Source organism: Mus caroli, unplaced genomic scaffold (assembly GCF_978045245.1).
Source record: "Mus caroli unplaced genomic scaffold, Mus_caroli_1 scaffold_14, whole genome shotgun sequence".
NCBI lineage: Eukaryota > Metazoa > Chordata > Mammalia > Rodentia > Muridae > Mus > Mus caroli.
The window spans coordinates 70,566,050-70,582,841 of NW_028227269.1; the positions used below are offsets into that span (position 1 = coordinate 70,566,050).

At 43.9% G+C, this 16,792-nt stretch overlaps 1 protein-coding gene across 2 annotated transcripts in view; it reads right to left on the reverse strand.

Annotated features, from left to right (window-relative positions):
- Positions 1–16,792, reverse strand: part of Ccdc175 (coiled-coil domain containing 175) — a 76,483-nt gene that overhangs the window by 901 nt on the left and 58,790 nt on the right. For both annotated transcript variants that reach the window (XM_085830439.1, XM_085830440.1), the window contains 6 exons: positions 15,949–16,087; positions 12,022–12,101; positions 9,939–10,091; positions 6,849–6,951; positions 4,440–4,483; positions 3,588–3,771 (listed from right to left, as the gene is read on the reverse strand). In XM_085830439.1, coding sequence (XP_085686565.1) covers positions 3,588–3,771; positions 4,440–4,483; positions 6,849–6,951; positions 9,939–10,091; positions 12,022–12,101; positions 15,949–16,087 — 703 coding nt within the window. The remainder of the gene's footprint in view (positions 1–3,587; positions 3,772–4,439; positions 4,484–6,848; positions 6,952–9,938; positions 10,092–12,021; positions 12,102–15,948; positions 16,088–16,792) is intronic.

The following is a 16,792-nucleotide window of genomic DNA, read 5'->3' on the forward strand; positions in this document are numbered from 1 at the left end:
TCTGCAAAGGCAGAGATTGTTAGGGATACTCAATTACTTCATGGAAACAAAGTTATAGCCATGCTAATTATTCATGTTAATAAAGTTTGATAAAATGTGTTTATTAAAAATATGCAAAACAGGAGGCAGAGGCAGGTGGGGCTACAGGCTTGGAAAATCAAATGCCAGCCTTGGTCTACAGAACACGCTTCAGGATATCGGGGGCCATAAATAAATAAATAATAAAAATAAATAATAAAATTTGTAAAATAGCTCTCATCCTAGTTCAGGTTTCATCGTGTTTGAGGTCTTCATGACACATTGCAACTTAAGGCTAGAGTACTTTGCTATTCAGACCTGAATAATTTGAAAGGCAAAAATACTCTCTTAATGTGGACTTCTAGATGAGTTTAATTTATCAAAACTATGAATTTAAAGGACTTGGCTGCTCACTGGAGCCATGTAGAAATTTTAAAAAACCAAAACGTGCCTGAGCTCACCCTGGATACTCATGATAAGCTGGTCTAGCATGCAGCCTCAAAGTGGATTTTTTTTTCCTTCTAACCTAGATGTGGAAGGTTGAGAACCACCGGCCTAAAAGTCTCCCTTATCTAGAGCTTAGTTTTCCCAAGGGGCATTTTGGGTTTGGTTTGGTTTGGTTAGGCGTGGCTTTTCCAAGACAGTCTTGTTACGATGTACCCTGGGTGACCTTGAGCCTCTGGATCCAGACTGCCTCAGCCTCCTGGGGCAGGGCTTGCACAGTGGGGTTTTCACGATATCCTTTGAATTATTCAACAAATGATTTCACTTTGCTCTCTGTAATGTTAGTTCTACTGTAACTATAAAATTAAAAGTAGTTATTTTTTTCAGAATTAAATGATCAAAAAATGGGCGTAATAGTATTGAGTCACTTTTCCATCATAAAATAAAAAGGCCACTTTGACCATGCTAAGAATTGGTTTCTCAAAGCATGTTATGATCTACAAAGGTCTTCTGCAAGGAATGTATTATTTGATTAATACAAAACACCTGCATATAACCGAATGCTCAAGGGAGTTGGAATTTTAACTGAACAGATAGTTCTTAAATGCAAATGGCTAATATGTGTGTTTAAAAACAGAACTGCCATATGACTCAGCTGTACCGTTCCATGTCCTAGCACAGAGATGTGCACACATCTGCACTTATCACTGCTCTATTCCCAAGAGCAAGGGATGGACTCAGCCTCAACCTTTAATCTGTGGATAGATAATGGATTGTGGGACGTGGATACGGTTGAACCTTATTCTACCATAAAGAAAAAAAGAAGTGATAAGATTTGTAGGAAAATGAGTGAAAGTGGAAATAGTAGGTGGGGCCACCGGCTTGGGAAATCAAGTGTGACTCGACCTCTTCTGTGCAGATCCTAAGCTTTCCGCTTTTCTAAATGTGCATTCCATGTGGGAGAGGGGATGGAGAGGTGGCAGGAAACTAGAAAGGGGCCCGTAGAAGTCAGACAGAGAGGCCTCACAGGAGGGAACTGGGAGCAAAACCACATGTGATGTGAAGGAGGAAATGAGTGCACCCTGTATGGACAGGGTGAGCAGGGGACAAGGCATGGGGGGGCGGGTCTCGGAGACGGGAGAGAGGAGCACCTGAGTACTAGGTTCAGCCAGAACTAGTTATGCATGGAAACAGCACACAGGAACCTGTTACTGTGAATGCTGATTTAAAAATACAAATAAATACAAGAAAGTATATTTAAATTCATTTTCATTCTGACTTGAAATTAAGAAAGAAATTATGAAACAAAGTTCTTTTAAAAGTTGTCATCGCCCTGTGTGTGTGTGTGTATGTGTGTGTGTGTGTGTGTGTGTGTGTGTATGAGAGTGTGAGTGTGTGTGTATGTGTGTGTATGAGAGTGTATGTGTGTATGTGCGTGTGTGTGTGTGTATGTGTGTGTGTATGAGAGTGTGAGTATGTGTGTATGTGAGTGTGTGTGTGTGTCCATGCACATGCATGGGGGGGGCGGTGAGTATAGCACATTTGTCAGTGCATACAGAGCTCAGAGGACAACTTGTAGGGTGTATATAGGTCTCAGGTATTGGGCACAGGTGTCTGTCAGGCTCCATGGCTAAGGACCTTTACCCACTGAGCCATCCCTTTGACCCAAAACACTTTTAATAATTTAAAACTAATCAGTGCTGTTACTGTTTGGTTTACATACGCGTACGTGCATCTCTGCTTACAAAACAGAAAAGGTACAAAGTTAATTGACAGTTTTCAGGTGAGTTCTCTCAATCTAGCGTTCTGATAACCCGATTCCTCTTTCCAGTTGTACTTGGGGCTCTTGGGCAGCTCCCATCTGCACCTGTCTCTGACAGTTCTGTGTGCTTTCCGCTCCTTTATCTCCAGGAGAAGAGGCCCATTAAGTCTAACCATCTCTTCTCTTGCCCAGGGATTCGCAGTACAGTAATGAAGCTAGTGTAATGGGTGTGAAAGGGTAGGACCTGAAAGATTGTACTGATATACTATGTCCAACAGAGGGCAGCAGAGAGCTGCAGAACTGGAAGCAGTCCAGGGCTTCTAGAGACTTGCAAGCAATTCACAAGTCAGAGAGATTCCTTGGCTATAAGGTGGTGGAATAATAATAATTCAAGGGTCAAGTGGTACTCGCTTCTCTGGGACAGGGGGAGATTCCAGACACCCGATGAACAGTCAATATGGGTTTGATATTTTATAACCGCCATTTGTTGTCTCTCTAACTCTACAACCAGGAAAAGTGAGAAAGGCATGAACAGCAGGAGGACAATCCGGCCTGGCTTCCGAGTCCACCCACATTCTGTCCCGTGCCCCCGGAGCTGAGAAGGGCAGAGAGCTATGGCAAGCCGGGGGTCTGCCTCCAGAGCTCAGCTCAGCTTCCGGCTCCTCAGAGGCCCCAACTCCTGACTCCTGCTACAGAGACTTCAGTGTTGACAGTTCCAAAACCACTATCCGGCCCTGGTCAGGGGAGGAGCCGCCAAGCTCTGGACTGGACTGTGAATCCCATTTGAGCAGGGAGTATCTCATTCCCTGTGGTATCTTAGAGCTTGATTCAGGATAGGAGGTCAGTAAGTGCTTGTTGACGGTAACATTTTATTGGCTCTAAATAGAAGAGCTCACTTTGTCTTTCTTTAGTTTAAATGGTTTATTTTGATTTTACTTTATGTGTGCGAGTGTTTGCCTACATGTAGGTATGTATGTGCACCACATGTTTTTGTTTTTCAACAGAGAACATTTGTGAATCGGGTGTGGTGGCCTATAAACCCAGCACTGAGGGGGTCTGGGCAGGAAGATTCTGAGTCCCCACCACACTAGACTCCACAGTAAGATTCCCATCTCAAAAACAAATTAGCTAGTTTCTTTTTTGTAATCATGAACAAAATTTAGTTCTCTTGAAAATCTTCTCAAGTGAAAGGAAGAAGTGACGAGCTGTTCGGACAAACTCGACCCAAAGTGAGAAGGGTGTTTGGTGGAAGGCCCAGCACCACAGAGCACTGTCCTTTACCTTCCTCTGATGACCGGTCCCGGAGGACCCCCTTATTTTGATGTCACTAGTTACTAGAAGGTGGCTGGAAGTGCTACCTTACCGAGTTTCTGGAGGTCCTCTTTACTAAGGCTGGTCGGTGAGTCCTCTTCCATAAGACGACGCAGCCTTTCGAATCCCTCCAGGAGCCAGGTGCTGATGGACTCGATTTTCTCATCCCTGTACTGCAGCTTCGCCACCAGAGACTTAATTTCTTGCAAAGTGTCTTCTCCGGTGCCCACCAGTTCCTTAAAGGGACAGCATTTGGGAGTGTGCGGATACAAATTACAATGAAATGAGTAACATGCTGAGTGGATTGTTTCCGGATGTGATGTTATGTATGCAAAGTTGTCATTAGTTACGCAAAGTAACTTTTAGAGACTAAGAAGAGGCTGGATTCAGAACCAGCTACCTGACTCCTCTCCTACCTACAGGGAGGAGGGATGGAGAGGCAGAACAGCTGGTAAAATAGAGTGAGCCTAGAGTTCACAGCACAGTCTGAAAACCAGACGTATTGTATGTGAGCTTGCAAAGACAAAGGAGGAAAGGAAAGAGAGGGAAGATGAAGAAGCAGAGAAGAAGGGTGGAGAGGGGACTGCCCACCCGTCACACTGAGCAATACTGCAAGAAGATAGTTTCTGAAAGGATTAAGATCTCATGGTTAAGTTTGGCACAACGGCTGTGATGGGAACACCACCCTACCATCCTTCTGCATTTTAACAATTCTGTCCATATGTACACGAATACATACCAGTTACATGCACAGGGGAACACCATACACACACACACACACACACACACACACACACACACATACACATACACACACACACACACTCACACACACACATTTTTAAATGGTAGATCAATTCTTTTTGAGACATGATATGCAAAACAATGCAGAAAGAGCCCTCACCTTAATTATGATCTGAAATGCTGACAGCAGATCTGAATACTGTGCTGAAATGTGCAAATGCAATAGTTAATAAAACAATATTAGTATCTTAATAATTAAAAGTTTTAAATTATTTTTTAAGAGTTTCTACTTCCAGAATCACACACACACACACATACATACATACATACATACATACATACATACACACACACATACACTCACAGAGAGACAGACAGACAGACAGACAGAGACAGAGAGAGACAGTCAGAGACAGAGAGACAGAGACAGAGAGACAGAGAAGAAAACTTCTACTTCATTTTGACCTTATGGCAAAATGTTACTATAAAGATCATAAGTCAAACCTCAGATAGAAAGAGAACTAAATTCCAGAATACATGAAGACCTTAGCTCAATGATAAGCTCATGAGACAATGAGTAAGAAACTTGAGTGGACACGGCACCTGCTTTCTCAGGCCTCTTGCATCCTGGTGCCAACAGCAGCCCCTCCTTGTTCTAGAACAGTTACGTTAACCTGACAGTCACGTGGGGGTGACACTCTGACTTCAAGGCTAGGGCATGTCAATACTGTGAGCTTCCACTGTTCTCCTGCGATGCTTCCCTTGGAGCCCAGATGTTCTGTGTGCAGCCCATGAGGGTGTGCTCTGGCCAACGGTTTCCCGGAGCCACATCTGAGAGCCACATCAACTCCAGACATTGGAATAGGTGGGAGTTCGGAGGGTCCAAGCTCTCAGACACAGAATGTTCTACGGAATAGGCAGGGTATATCCGAGCTCCGATCACATCACCAATACATGAGCCAAGAAAACTCTTAAGCTGCTAACTTTGTGATATTTGTTGGGGGATATTTACATCTATCTACATCTATGTCTATACCTATATTTATACCTATATATCTATCTCTATAATTTGTATGTATGAGTATGTATGTGTGTATGTATGTATGTATGTATGTATGTATAAGAGAAAGCAGCTTTAAACTTCCTGACATGAGTGTAGAAACTGAACTCCAGTCCTCCGAAAGAGCGGCAAGGGCTCTTACCTACTGAACCATCTATCCAGCCCCACACTGAGATAGTTATTATACCAAAATACTTCACTGGTTCAAGATGGTTCAAGAAGGATGATTTTCAGACAGCCGAGAACCACATGAACTGATGGTCACAGCAGGGAAAGGCAGACAAAAACCACAATACCATTCCATTCTACACTGATGCAAATGGCTACGTGCTAATGCTTTTACTGCCCTCAGCTTTTCAAGTGTTGGTGAGGGTCTCCGGGCAGCATCGGGATCTTTTCCACATCACTAGTTGGATGAGGAATTTGAACAGCAAACCGCAAAGTAGCAGTTTCTTAAAAGGCACCCAGTCACTAGCCTTGCAGCCCAGCCCTGCCATTCTAAGTACTGCCTAAGAGATCAGTTTTAAAATGCTTCTGAATGAATGTCCCCAGTTCCTTCACCTGTGATATATGAAGAACAAGGCAAATGTCCTTCGGCTGCTGAACGGATGATGTGTGTGTAGCCCATACCACTGCACTGCGCCAGAGGGGAGACAGTCTGTGGCTCAAGAAAGCACAGAGGCGAAGCGTGTGTGTGTGTGTGTGTGTGTGTGTGTGTGTGTGTGTGTTTGATGATGTTTTGAGACAGGTTACAACTCTAGTTTAGGCTGACATGGAACTTACTTTGTAGTCCAGCCTGGTTTTTTTAAACTCACACCAACCCCTCTGTTTCCGCCTTCTAAGTACTGGGATTATAGGTGTGAGCACCCACACCAGGCTTCATGAAGGAATCATAAAAAATCCATTTTGGAGGGTCAGAAAAGCCAGGAGGAGACGTTTACATACTGTGTCATTTCCTTTTGTTTAATTATTAGTGTTAGAAGCCATCTGGGTGGCTTCCAGAGACTGGAGGAGGGATGTAAGATGAACTGGAAAGGGGCAGGTGGCAGTAAATACCTGATAAAAAGGAACTTAAGGAAGGGGGCAATGTGGGCCTACAGCTTCAGCGGCTGCTGGTTTGCTGTGACGCAATGGAGCAGCTGACTGTGGTGATGGGAATGCGTGGTCGAGATCCCCACGTAACTTGGTAGCTCATAAAGCCGAGAGTAGGGGATGTAATAAGGGATGGTTATAACGTTTACAGCCCTGCTCCTAAGGACCTACTTTCATCAGCTGGGATCTTACCTCCCAAAGGTTCTACAACCCTCCTAGTAAGACCACAGACTTAAAACAGGAGCCTGCTTTGACTTAAACTATGGCTAGATGCCACCATGACGATGTTCCACACTTTGCCAGAGTATGTATAGTCCTCAAAATTCACCGACCTTAAGATATATGCATTTGACTATATGCAAATTAATAAAACTATTTGATCAAGGAATTGTATGGGAAGAGTGACACATTACTTACAGTGCTGAACTATCAGTTGCCAAGAGAGGTCACCTGAGTGCTGTACAGTTATTACTTGCTTTGACACATATTCATTGATTTGTTTCTTCAGGTAGGCAAGATACTGGAAAGGAAAGGGGTGTGACTGCTCAGAGCCTGCTCTCTGCAGAGTTAGAGAAATGTCCATGCAGTCATCCTCAGTGTATAATGACGGTTCACGATGACTCTGACTGTCCTACTGTGACTATGTCCACTCAAGGGAGGAGACAAAGGGTTCTGCTTTCTTACTATGTCACCAGCCAAATAAATAAACACGGTGTTTTGAATATGACTTGACGCAGTAAGAGGTTAAAAGACCTCCTGCCTGAAAGCTTCCTATCCACAAGTGTTCCTTGTGCAAAAGTGTAGCAATAAAAAAATCTCATCCTTTTAGTAAAGGGTAGATGTTGTCTCTCTCTGAGAAGAGACTAATGGGACGCTTTGATAGGTGGATAGAGTTCCTCCCACGTTTGTGTCAAAGGCTGGCAGCATGGTGTGTTGCGTGGTCCAGGGTTACGGAGGCTGCCAAAGCTCTTCAGAGTCCACGCACCCTTCTGAAAAAATATCAGCTCTTACAAACAAAGCATGTGAGGTCGGTGGGCTAACCCTTGACATCTAACAGACAGAAATAAATCACACAGAGAGGTGAAGGGGTTTCCTTAATGACATTGGATAAGTCACTGACCAGGCTACTTCTCCTATCAGGCAGACCCCAACTTCGAGGTTTTTATGGTTGGGGGTGGGGAAGTCATTTAAAAATACATTTCCTTTAAACTCTCAGTTTACAAAGAAGCAACATTCACTCTGTGAGACACTAAGGACAGTGCATCCAAGGAGTGGCAGACTACTCTAGTTCATGTCTTTCAAACAAGGGAATACTATACTGTCTAGCTACACATTATGAAATATAGAAATTATGTTTTAATAAAAACAGTTGGAGTCAACAGTTCTGATCATTAAAGTCAGCATGGATTTAATTATTGAACACATAATTCTAAAAATTAAAATCTTAAGTATCAACAGGGAAGCCTTACTCTTTTGAGATATAGCCTCTAAGATTAATGTTCATTAACTGAGGTGGTAACTTTAGGTGTTAAATGAAGAAACATTTGCTGTGGTATTTACGGTACAGACAACTTAATTTTTTAACCAGACAAAGAAATCTTGAACACAAACTTTACAAATGAGGCTGAGTGCCCAACGGCGCATGACTAAGTATTTCTATCATTGTAAAAGGGATGCAGCTCTGTGGGGCACCAGTGCACACATCCACCAGGATGGCTGAACTGAAAGAGTTGGATGGGTACAGCGATGCATTTTCTGAAAGTATCTCCCAATGCCGAGGAGACTAACCATTTTTGCAGGCCTTGCCACCACATTAATAATATGCTTTGAGACCATTCAAAACGAGATTGTTAATCTGCTGTCCTACTGGGGACTCAGCCTGTTTAAGTTTCACCTGCTTTTAGGAGAACGATGCAAACAACGTTATTGTGCCTTGGACTTTCCACACAACCAGCTCTTTACAACCCAGAGTAAATTCACAGCTTTAATCTTAGTTATGTACTCTTCCATGCCCTTGAACAATACTTGCGTGTATGTGTATATTGTGGTAATTGTTTTCTGAGAATAGTCAACAGGTTAAAAATAGCCGTAAACTAAACAGATATCTCATAAATATCAGAAGTGACACGTGGATATAGGTTGATGACATCTGTTTGAGATTTTGACTGCTATTCTGGGCCAATTGGGGTCAACAAAGCAACCTCTTCTCTTGTAAAATTCTCTTGAAGATTTCTGTAAAGAATTCTTCATCTCTTTCCCATATTGTGTTTTCTGTGCTGTTCAATAGATATAGAGTAAGCTCTTTGTTAGAGATGGGCCAGCCACAGACCAGATGGGCAAAGGGACATATCACACACACACACACACAGTAGACTAGAGACAGGCTACAGACTGATGGAAGACATTGGAGAATACAAATTTGGGTTTGCTCAAACTAATCTAAGAGGAGGTCTGCATTTTCATTTCTTCATGTGACATTGACACAGGTGAGGTTGTGGCTGCCAGAGTTCTCACACACTGCTTGTACAAGGGGCATTCAAAGCACTGCCTTTGTGAGCCTGACACTCTGCACTGGTGCCGAAGATGCACACCCTTCGAGGGAAGTTGGAAGCCATTTTGTTCTAAGGTCAGAATAAGTTCATTTCTGTATTCTGCTAGATTCAAAATGGCTGCTTTAACCTGTTTCTGGAATTTGACATGCTTCCCACTCTAAAGAGTTTGACTCCCACCTTGAACATACTCTTATAAGATAAGATGTCCTGTCAAATAATTTTGAAATGTTTTCAGCTACTTTCCTATGTGAGCAGAATTCCTCTGGAAATCCCCCAACTCTTGAAAGCATTGCTTTAGGGATATAGCCCTGTCTGACAAAAAAAAAACATATAAACCCTGCCTTCTCATGTGTTTGACGCTATTTCTAAAAACTTGCTCTAGGGAGAGATAACCCTATCTGACAAAAAAATAAAACTTATAATTTGACCAAAAGATTTTGGTAATGGTCTTACTTGTGCTCAGTTTAACACCTAGTGACTTTGCAGGTCCAGTTAGGATCGATACTCAACAGAAATATGTCTGTCTGTCAAAACAATTATACTTGAAGGGGCTTAGGAGCAGGGTTGGTTATTTATAGCCAAAAGAAATAGTCCCAAACCCTACTAATAGCACTGTCTAAATAAGTGCTATAGTCATATGGTGGAACACTACACAGAATGAAGGATCGGAACTAACACTGCAAGAGGATGAATCTCAGAGCCATGAAGTTGGACAAAAGCATATATACAGACAGCATCATCCTTCACAGGCAGTGTTCGAATCTGGCCCAAGCTGAGCTCTGATGTTAGAAGTTGGTGGTACTCTTGTAGGGGGAGTTGTGCAGGTGTCGGGAGGGATATGAAAGACTGGAACTTTCTAAAGCTCATTGCAAGAGTTATTCGCCTCTTTTCTCACGTGCAAAGTTCTTATAATCAATCAGAATTGTGAGTAAACATAAAGTTCTCTTGGACTTACTTCTCTTAATTTTCGGTTTTCCAGGATGAGAAGGGCCATCTTTTGGTCATTTACATAGATTTCATTTTCTAAGTTCTTTAGAATTTCAAAATGTTTGTGGGTTTTCTCACTTTCAAGGTCTCGTAAGATTTTTATTTCTCGCTTCATATTTTCCTGTGCAAGCATAAAAGCCACAGTTAACTCCTAGGGTTCAAAGAACAGAGCAATAGGGTGCCCAGCCCACAGCCAGAACCGGGTTCTGTATCCATTCTGGAGCCATCCAGTTGACCACGGAATTATTCCCGCAGAATGTCCCAAAGCTTGCTTACTAAAAACTTACTTGTGGACTCTGGGAAGGCCGTGCATGGATGGACCTTAAGTCATGCGTCCTAGACACTAACAAAACTTCATAAAGTGGAATATGCTTTGATCCTTGAATACCTCACCAAAATGGGGAGAAGGTTGGGGGGGGTTCGCTGAGATTTAGTGTTTCTAGAAGGAGAAAATATTTACTCTGTGGATATTTATTTAGTTATGTAATTAGCTATTGTGTATTTGCTTTTGTGACAGGGTGTCAAGTATTGCAGGCTGGCCCCAGGAATCACTATGTAGCAGAGGATGACTCGGGACGCCTACCGCTCCCATCTGCACCTCCCAGGCACTAGCCTGACAACTGGAGGCAGTGCTGAGGATGGAGCCTGGGCAGCACATTTCAAGCAGACTCTCCTCCAACTGATCCATCTCACTAACCCTGGCTCTGAATCATTTAATAGTTTTTCTTACTGAATTCTCTATGGAGCGCTTAATTATTGAACTGATACAGAGCAACATCACTCACTCTCTTTATTCATTGTGTCGTCCTCAGCAGGAGCATCTTATTAAGGAAAAGGAGTGTGCATTGTGTGTTTGAGTGTGTGCATGTGTATGTGTGTGTGTGTGCATGTGTGTGTGTGTGCATGTGAGTGTGTGTGTGCATGTGTGTATATGTGAGCATGAGTGTATTGTGTGTGTGCATGCATTTGCTGGTGTGTGTACGTATTACACTTCCTTGTAATGTTTTTCATATTTCTCCATACCCACAGCATATCAAAATTATATTTGATATCTGGATATATTAAAGAATGGGATAATTCCTTGTTTAAGTAACCAACTTCACATAAAAAGTCTGTAGTGAAACTATAGATTACATATTTTAAAAGATAATAGACATTTCTTTACTGGCTCCTATTTTGTTCTATCTCCCTCGATCTCTGCCTACTTACCTTCAAAAACCACAACCCAGTCCTCATCCTATAAGTGAGTGTGTTTAGCTCTACTCATTGCTCAATATTTTTTTCTATCATTATACCTGATTTGATGATTTGGTTCCAGAGGCCCCACCTTCTTAATCTTGGTTGTTAATCCAATGGAATTGGGAGCTATAATACCCAGAAAATGCATAAAGCTCACATTGGAGTGTGCCTCAGAAGGCATTGCAGAGATGACCAGGTCATGAGGATGTTCAGTGAGCAAATGTAGTACACTGATGGAGTCCAGCTTTGCACACTGATGGAGTCCAGCTTTGCACACTGATGGAGTCCAGCTTTGCACACTGATGGAGTCCAGCTTTGCACACTGATGGAGTCCAGCTTTGCACAGAGTATTCGGAGGTGGTGGGACTGTGGAAAGTGAGGCCTGGCTGGAGGAAATGGATTTCTGGGGATGTGCTATTGAATGGTGTGGCTAGATCCCGGTCCCTTCTTCCCATAACCTTTCTTTGCCTTCTAGTGGCCATGATGTAAAAGGCTTTCCTTGGCCATGCTCCTTCCTCTGTGCTGAAAGCTAAGAAACAGGAGAAGCCAGATAATCATGGACCTCCGAGATCAAACAAGCCTTTCCTTCATTTAGTTGGCTTTCTCAGGTATATATCACAGTAGTGCAAAATCTCTCTCCCTCCATGTATATACTGATTACAATTTTAAACCAGATATTATTAGGATAACTTTAATAACAGTTGGCTTTGTGAAAACAGAGTAAACGGTGCTATTTGCATGCAGCAATGTTTGTACACTGTAAATTGTACAAAACAGAAAACCAAGACAAATGACCCACAGTGAGCCTTTACCGTGCCGTCGGTACATCTGATGATGTCCTTTCTATAGCGGAAAATGGTGTTGCTCACCATTTTCTCTTCTTGCTTCTTTGCTATTTAAGGAGAGAGAGAGAGAGAGAGAGAGAGAGAGAGAGAGAGAGAGAGAGAGAGAGATAACTGTCCACAAAGTTAGTTTAAACAGCCTTAATCAGTGTGCAGCATGCATAGTGTTAATAGTCACACTGTGATAAACTATGATCACAATAGAAGGCAGCGAGCTGTTTCCTTGCATCAATCTACCCCTGTGTCTGGTTCTTCAGAATCAACCACTTTATCTGTTGCTTTCTTTGTTGGTTTTAGTCATGTGTGTGAGAGAGACAGAGGGAGGATGCATGCATGTGTGCACTCAAAGGTATGGAAAGGTCAGAAGATGGCTTCTGGTATTTGAGGGATGCCTGGCTTATTTCACAGGTGTGGTGATCTGAACCCTGGTCCTCAGGAGTGTGTAGCAAATGCTCTTAACCACTGAGCCACTTCGCCAACCTCTTTTTAAGAAGTGTCTCTGTAGTTGGCTATCACTTAGCTCAGTTTTCTTAAACTATATGCTAATAAGGTTGTGGCTATTTCCATACATTTTCTATTCATTTCCTAGCACAATATAGGAAGATTTAACATATTTATTCCTGTCTACAAATTCCCTACCCCTTTCTACATATGGGATTTTTTTTTTTACATCTAACCTCATAAAGTTGTGGGTTTTGCTTTGACAAATTTTACTATTCAGACCATCACAATAATGTAAGCATTAGTTGCTAGTGAGTTCATTGGCACAAATTTTTACACCAAGATTTACAGCACAATTGTAAAATATGTTCTATTTTTCCTCAGCTACTTTAGAGGAAGGCGTTATCCGTTGTCAGCATCGGTTCCGGGTGTTCAATTGTTACTTTTCCTCAGTGGAAGTCAAACAAACGGTCTCCCCCTGGGTGGCACAGAGCAGTGTGGGGAAGTCAATCTTTTTAAAAGTATTTTTTAATTTTTAATTTTGTGTTATGTGAGTAACTGTGTGTGAGCTTGCACCCACAGAGGCCAGAAGAGGGCTTCCGTTCCCCTGGAGCTGGAATTACAGGCAGCTGTGAGTCACCTGACATGGTGTGGAGAAGCTGGATCCTTTTCAAGGGTAATCTGTGTTCTTAACCATTTCCATAGCTCTCTAGCCCCCTGTAGATCTTTCTTCTTCTCTTTCTCTCCCCTTCTCTTTTCTCTCCTCTTCTCTTTTCTCTCCTCTTCTCTTTTCTCTCCTCTCCCTCTCTCTCCTCTCCCTCTCTCTCCTCTCTCCTCTCCCCCCCTCTCCTCTCCCCCCTTCCCCTCCCCTCCCCTCCCCTCCTCTTCTCTTCTCTTCTCTTTCCCCTCTCCCCCCCTCCCCTCTCCTCCCTCTCCCCTCTTCTCCCCTCTCCCCTCCCCTCTCCTCCCCTCCCCCTCCCCTCCCGTCCCCTCTCCTCCTCCTCTCCTCTCCCCTTTTCTCTCCCCTCTCCTCTTCTCCTCTCCTCTTCTCCTCTCCTCTCTTCCCCTCCCCTCCCCTCTTCTCTTCCTCTTCTCCTTTCTCTCTCTTCTCTCTTTTCTTCTTCTCTTCTTCTTCTTCTTCTTCTTCTTCTTCTTCTTCTTCTTCTTCTTCTTCTTCTTCTTCTTCTTCTTCTCTCTTCTTCTTCTTCTTCTTCTTCTTCTTCTTCTTCTTCTTCTTCTTCTTCTTCTTCTTCTTCTTCTTCTTCTTCTTCTTCCTCCTCCTCCTCTCTCTCCCTCTCTCCCTCCCTCCCCCCTCTCTCTCTCCCTCTCTCCTCTCCTCTCCTTTTCCTCTCCTCCTCCTCTCCCCCTCACCCCCCCCCCCCCGTCCCCCATCTTGAGATGGCTTCTGCATATCCCGGAAGAGTGCACGGCCCCAGCCCGGGATTGTTCTGCAACTTGAGGAGAAGTTGAAGCGCCCTCATGCTTCTCGGCCAAATCACGAAAGAAGTGGCCTACGCCCTGCAAAGTCAGGTCATCGCGATCAAAATAGAAGCCCCGAGAGAGGTAGGTGTAGGAGGCCCGCAGGTGCAAGCTGACCAGGCAGTTCATGGCAACTTTCACTTCGGTGAAATAATTCTGACAAATCTGAGAGGTCATGGCTGCTCTGGAGTATGAGGCTAACGATGAAGAAACAGAGCTGGCTGGTCCTAGGAGCTGAAGGCGGCAAGGCGATGGTCCTGGAGGCTGCGGCAACTGCAGAGACTTGTAAGGTAGCTAGAAGCTAAGAGGGAGTCCCCGGGTCTGTCCTGTCCAAACACTGTTGAAGCAAGACACAGATCCTCGGGACCTCCAAGGCGCTGTTCTCCCGAGTAAATCTTTTCAAAAACACAATTTCAGGTGAAGAATTCCTGTCACTGCCGTGTCTTGTTTCTAGCCATGCTTGATAAAGATCTAAGTCCTTTACTACTGTTGGCATTACTTGCCATCTTTCTGATGATTTTTTTTTAATGGAAATCAGGTTTCCTTGTTTGTTTTCATCATAAAATTGGCAGGACAGCAGGCAGCAGACAGGGGAAAGGGAGCCTGCTGCAGCCATCTTCTGCCCTCAGCTGTATTGGGTGCTCCAGTTTGGAGCACTCTGGCCCATTTCTTTGCCAGCATCAAGGGACAGTAGTTACTTAGCTACAACTCAGAGGAAGGCTTGCTTGTCCTCAAGGCCTGACTGCTGTATTAGTTAGCTTTTCTATTGCTGTGTTTTACAGCCCAGAGTTACAGCCAGGCCTGCAATCTGCGTTCTATGGAGAGAGCTGTAAGGCCTCTATGGTGTCCTTTCTAATGGGTTCTTCTGTTCATATCCTCCTTTCGTTGATCTCCTCTAGCCAGGCATTCTTTCCCAAAGCCTGCTGAAGCTTATTGTCAGGTAAGTGAACTGTCGGCCAGTGAGAGACATCTTCCTCGCTGGTGCTGAGCACTTCTGCGCCTGTGCAGTCCATCTGCACTGGGTTGATGACTGTCTTGGCAGGCACTGAGCACTTCACTCTTCCAGCTCCTTCTTCCTTGCTGCTGTTTTCCTGTCTCCCCTCCCCCCCTTTCCTTTGTAAGAGATTCAGAATGTAGAAACTGTTGCTTATTTAATTCTGACAGTGTTGCCTTCACCCTCTTCTTTGTACTAAGAAGAGAGGTAGAAAGACCTGGGAGAATGGCGTGTCCATGAGCCAGGTAAGAGCATCAAGTGTGAGCCTGCCTGAGTTAATCAGATGAAAATCTGACAAGAAATGGAAAAAACAACTCAAATAGCAGATAAATTGACTGCCCAGGCTCTTGCTATTATATGTATATAGTCTTGGAATTTTTACCTTCTTGGAAATAATCTCTTCATTTTTAAATATGTCTCTGGTTTGCAGTTTATCTTACTGATACAGGCTGTATTAATCCGTATCTTTATGGCTATCTCACTCACTCTCCTTTTCTCAGACATTGTTCTTTCATTGCTCCCATTCTGGTCCTTTCTTTTACTCTGAGTCCTGGTATTCTGAGTCCCACAGTCCTTTTATCCTCTGGAAGGCATGGCTTTTGCTCAAAGCCCTGTGCAGAGCTCCTGGACAGTGGCCTTCCACTTCCTGAATGGAGGCAAAAGCCAAGTAGGTGCAGGGGTAGGTGACCGCAGATAATTTTTGTGTAGGATTTTTTTTTTAATTTGAATACACACAGAGTTATGTGTGCACATGTTGTGCTGTGTAATGGAATGCAAAAGATACATACTCACAGCCATGGTTCACATCTTCTGAAAGCTCAAGCGCCTATCTGATGAGCCTTCTTTATCTCTGCCTTAGAGATAGGTTAGTGGGTTGGGGGAGAGGCCTATGTCCTTTCGGGGAGAAAGTAGGTGGGAGGAGGGAGAGGGGGAGGGGAGGAGGAGGAAGGGGAGGAGGAAGAGGGAAGTGTCTGAAGTATCACCTGAAACGTCACTGTGGAGGGTCCTGAGTGTCCTGTTTTTTTCTCTGAAGTCCTCTTCTGCTACCTGAAGCTGTGGGAGGGTTTCACCTAGCTCCTCTTCTTTCACTTTGTTAATCTGGATTTCGTTTAAGATTAGAGTCTTCAAAGAAAGTAAAGACAGTAGAAGAAAATGATCCGGACCTGTTACACGGCTTAGAGCAAAGGGGGCATTCTCCAAAGCAGGGGGCGCTCTGTCTTCCACTGGGGCAGCTAAGAGAGGGGCCTGACACCTATTCTGTATTGGATGAGTACGTGCTGCCTCACCCACTCACCTTGGGAATCTGTCCTTCAATCTACAAAGAGGCTGTCATTTCTAAATCTCTGCTGCTGGGTTTCCACCCCTACTATTTATGCAGCCAACGCAGGCTTGAGAAAAGATCCCTTTGGCTCACCGTAGTCCGTAAAAAGGGACCATGAAACAGAATATGCATCTTCCAAGAAATGTGGACAGTGAAGAAACAACCAAATATAACAGGAGGAACAGACAAACGTACTGGGAAGGAAGCATGAAGGCGCGTTTACTTGGTGTTTGTCAACGTCACACAGGCTGGGGGTCATTTGGGAAGAGAGAACGGCAACTGAAAACATGCCTCGACCTGATTGGCCCGTGGCCACACCTGTGGGGAGTTTTCTTGATGATTGGTTGATGGATGGATGGGAGGTGTCATCCCTGGGCAAGTGTTAATGCTTTATATAAGAAAGCAGGCTGAGCAAGCCATGGGGAGCAAGCCAGTGAGCAGTGTTTCTCTACAGCCTCTGCATCAGTTCCTGAATCCAGCTTCTTGCTGAATGGAGTTCCTGCCTT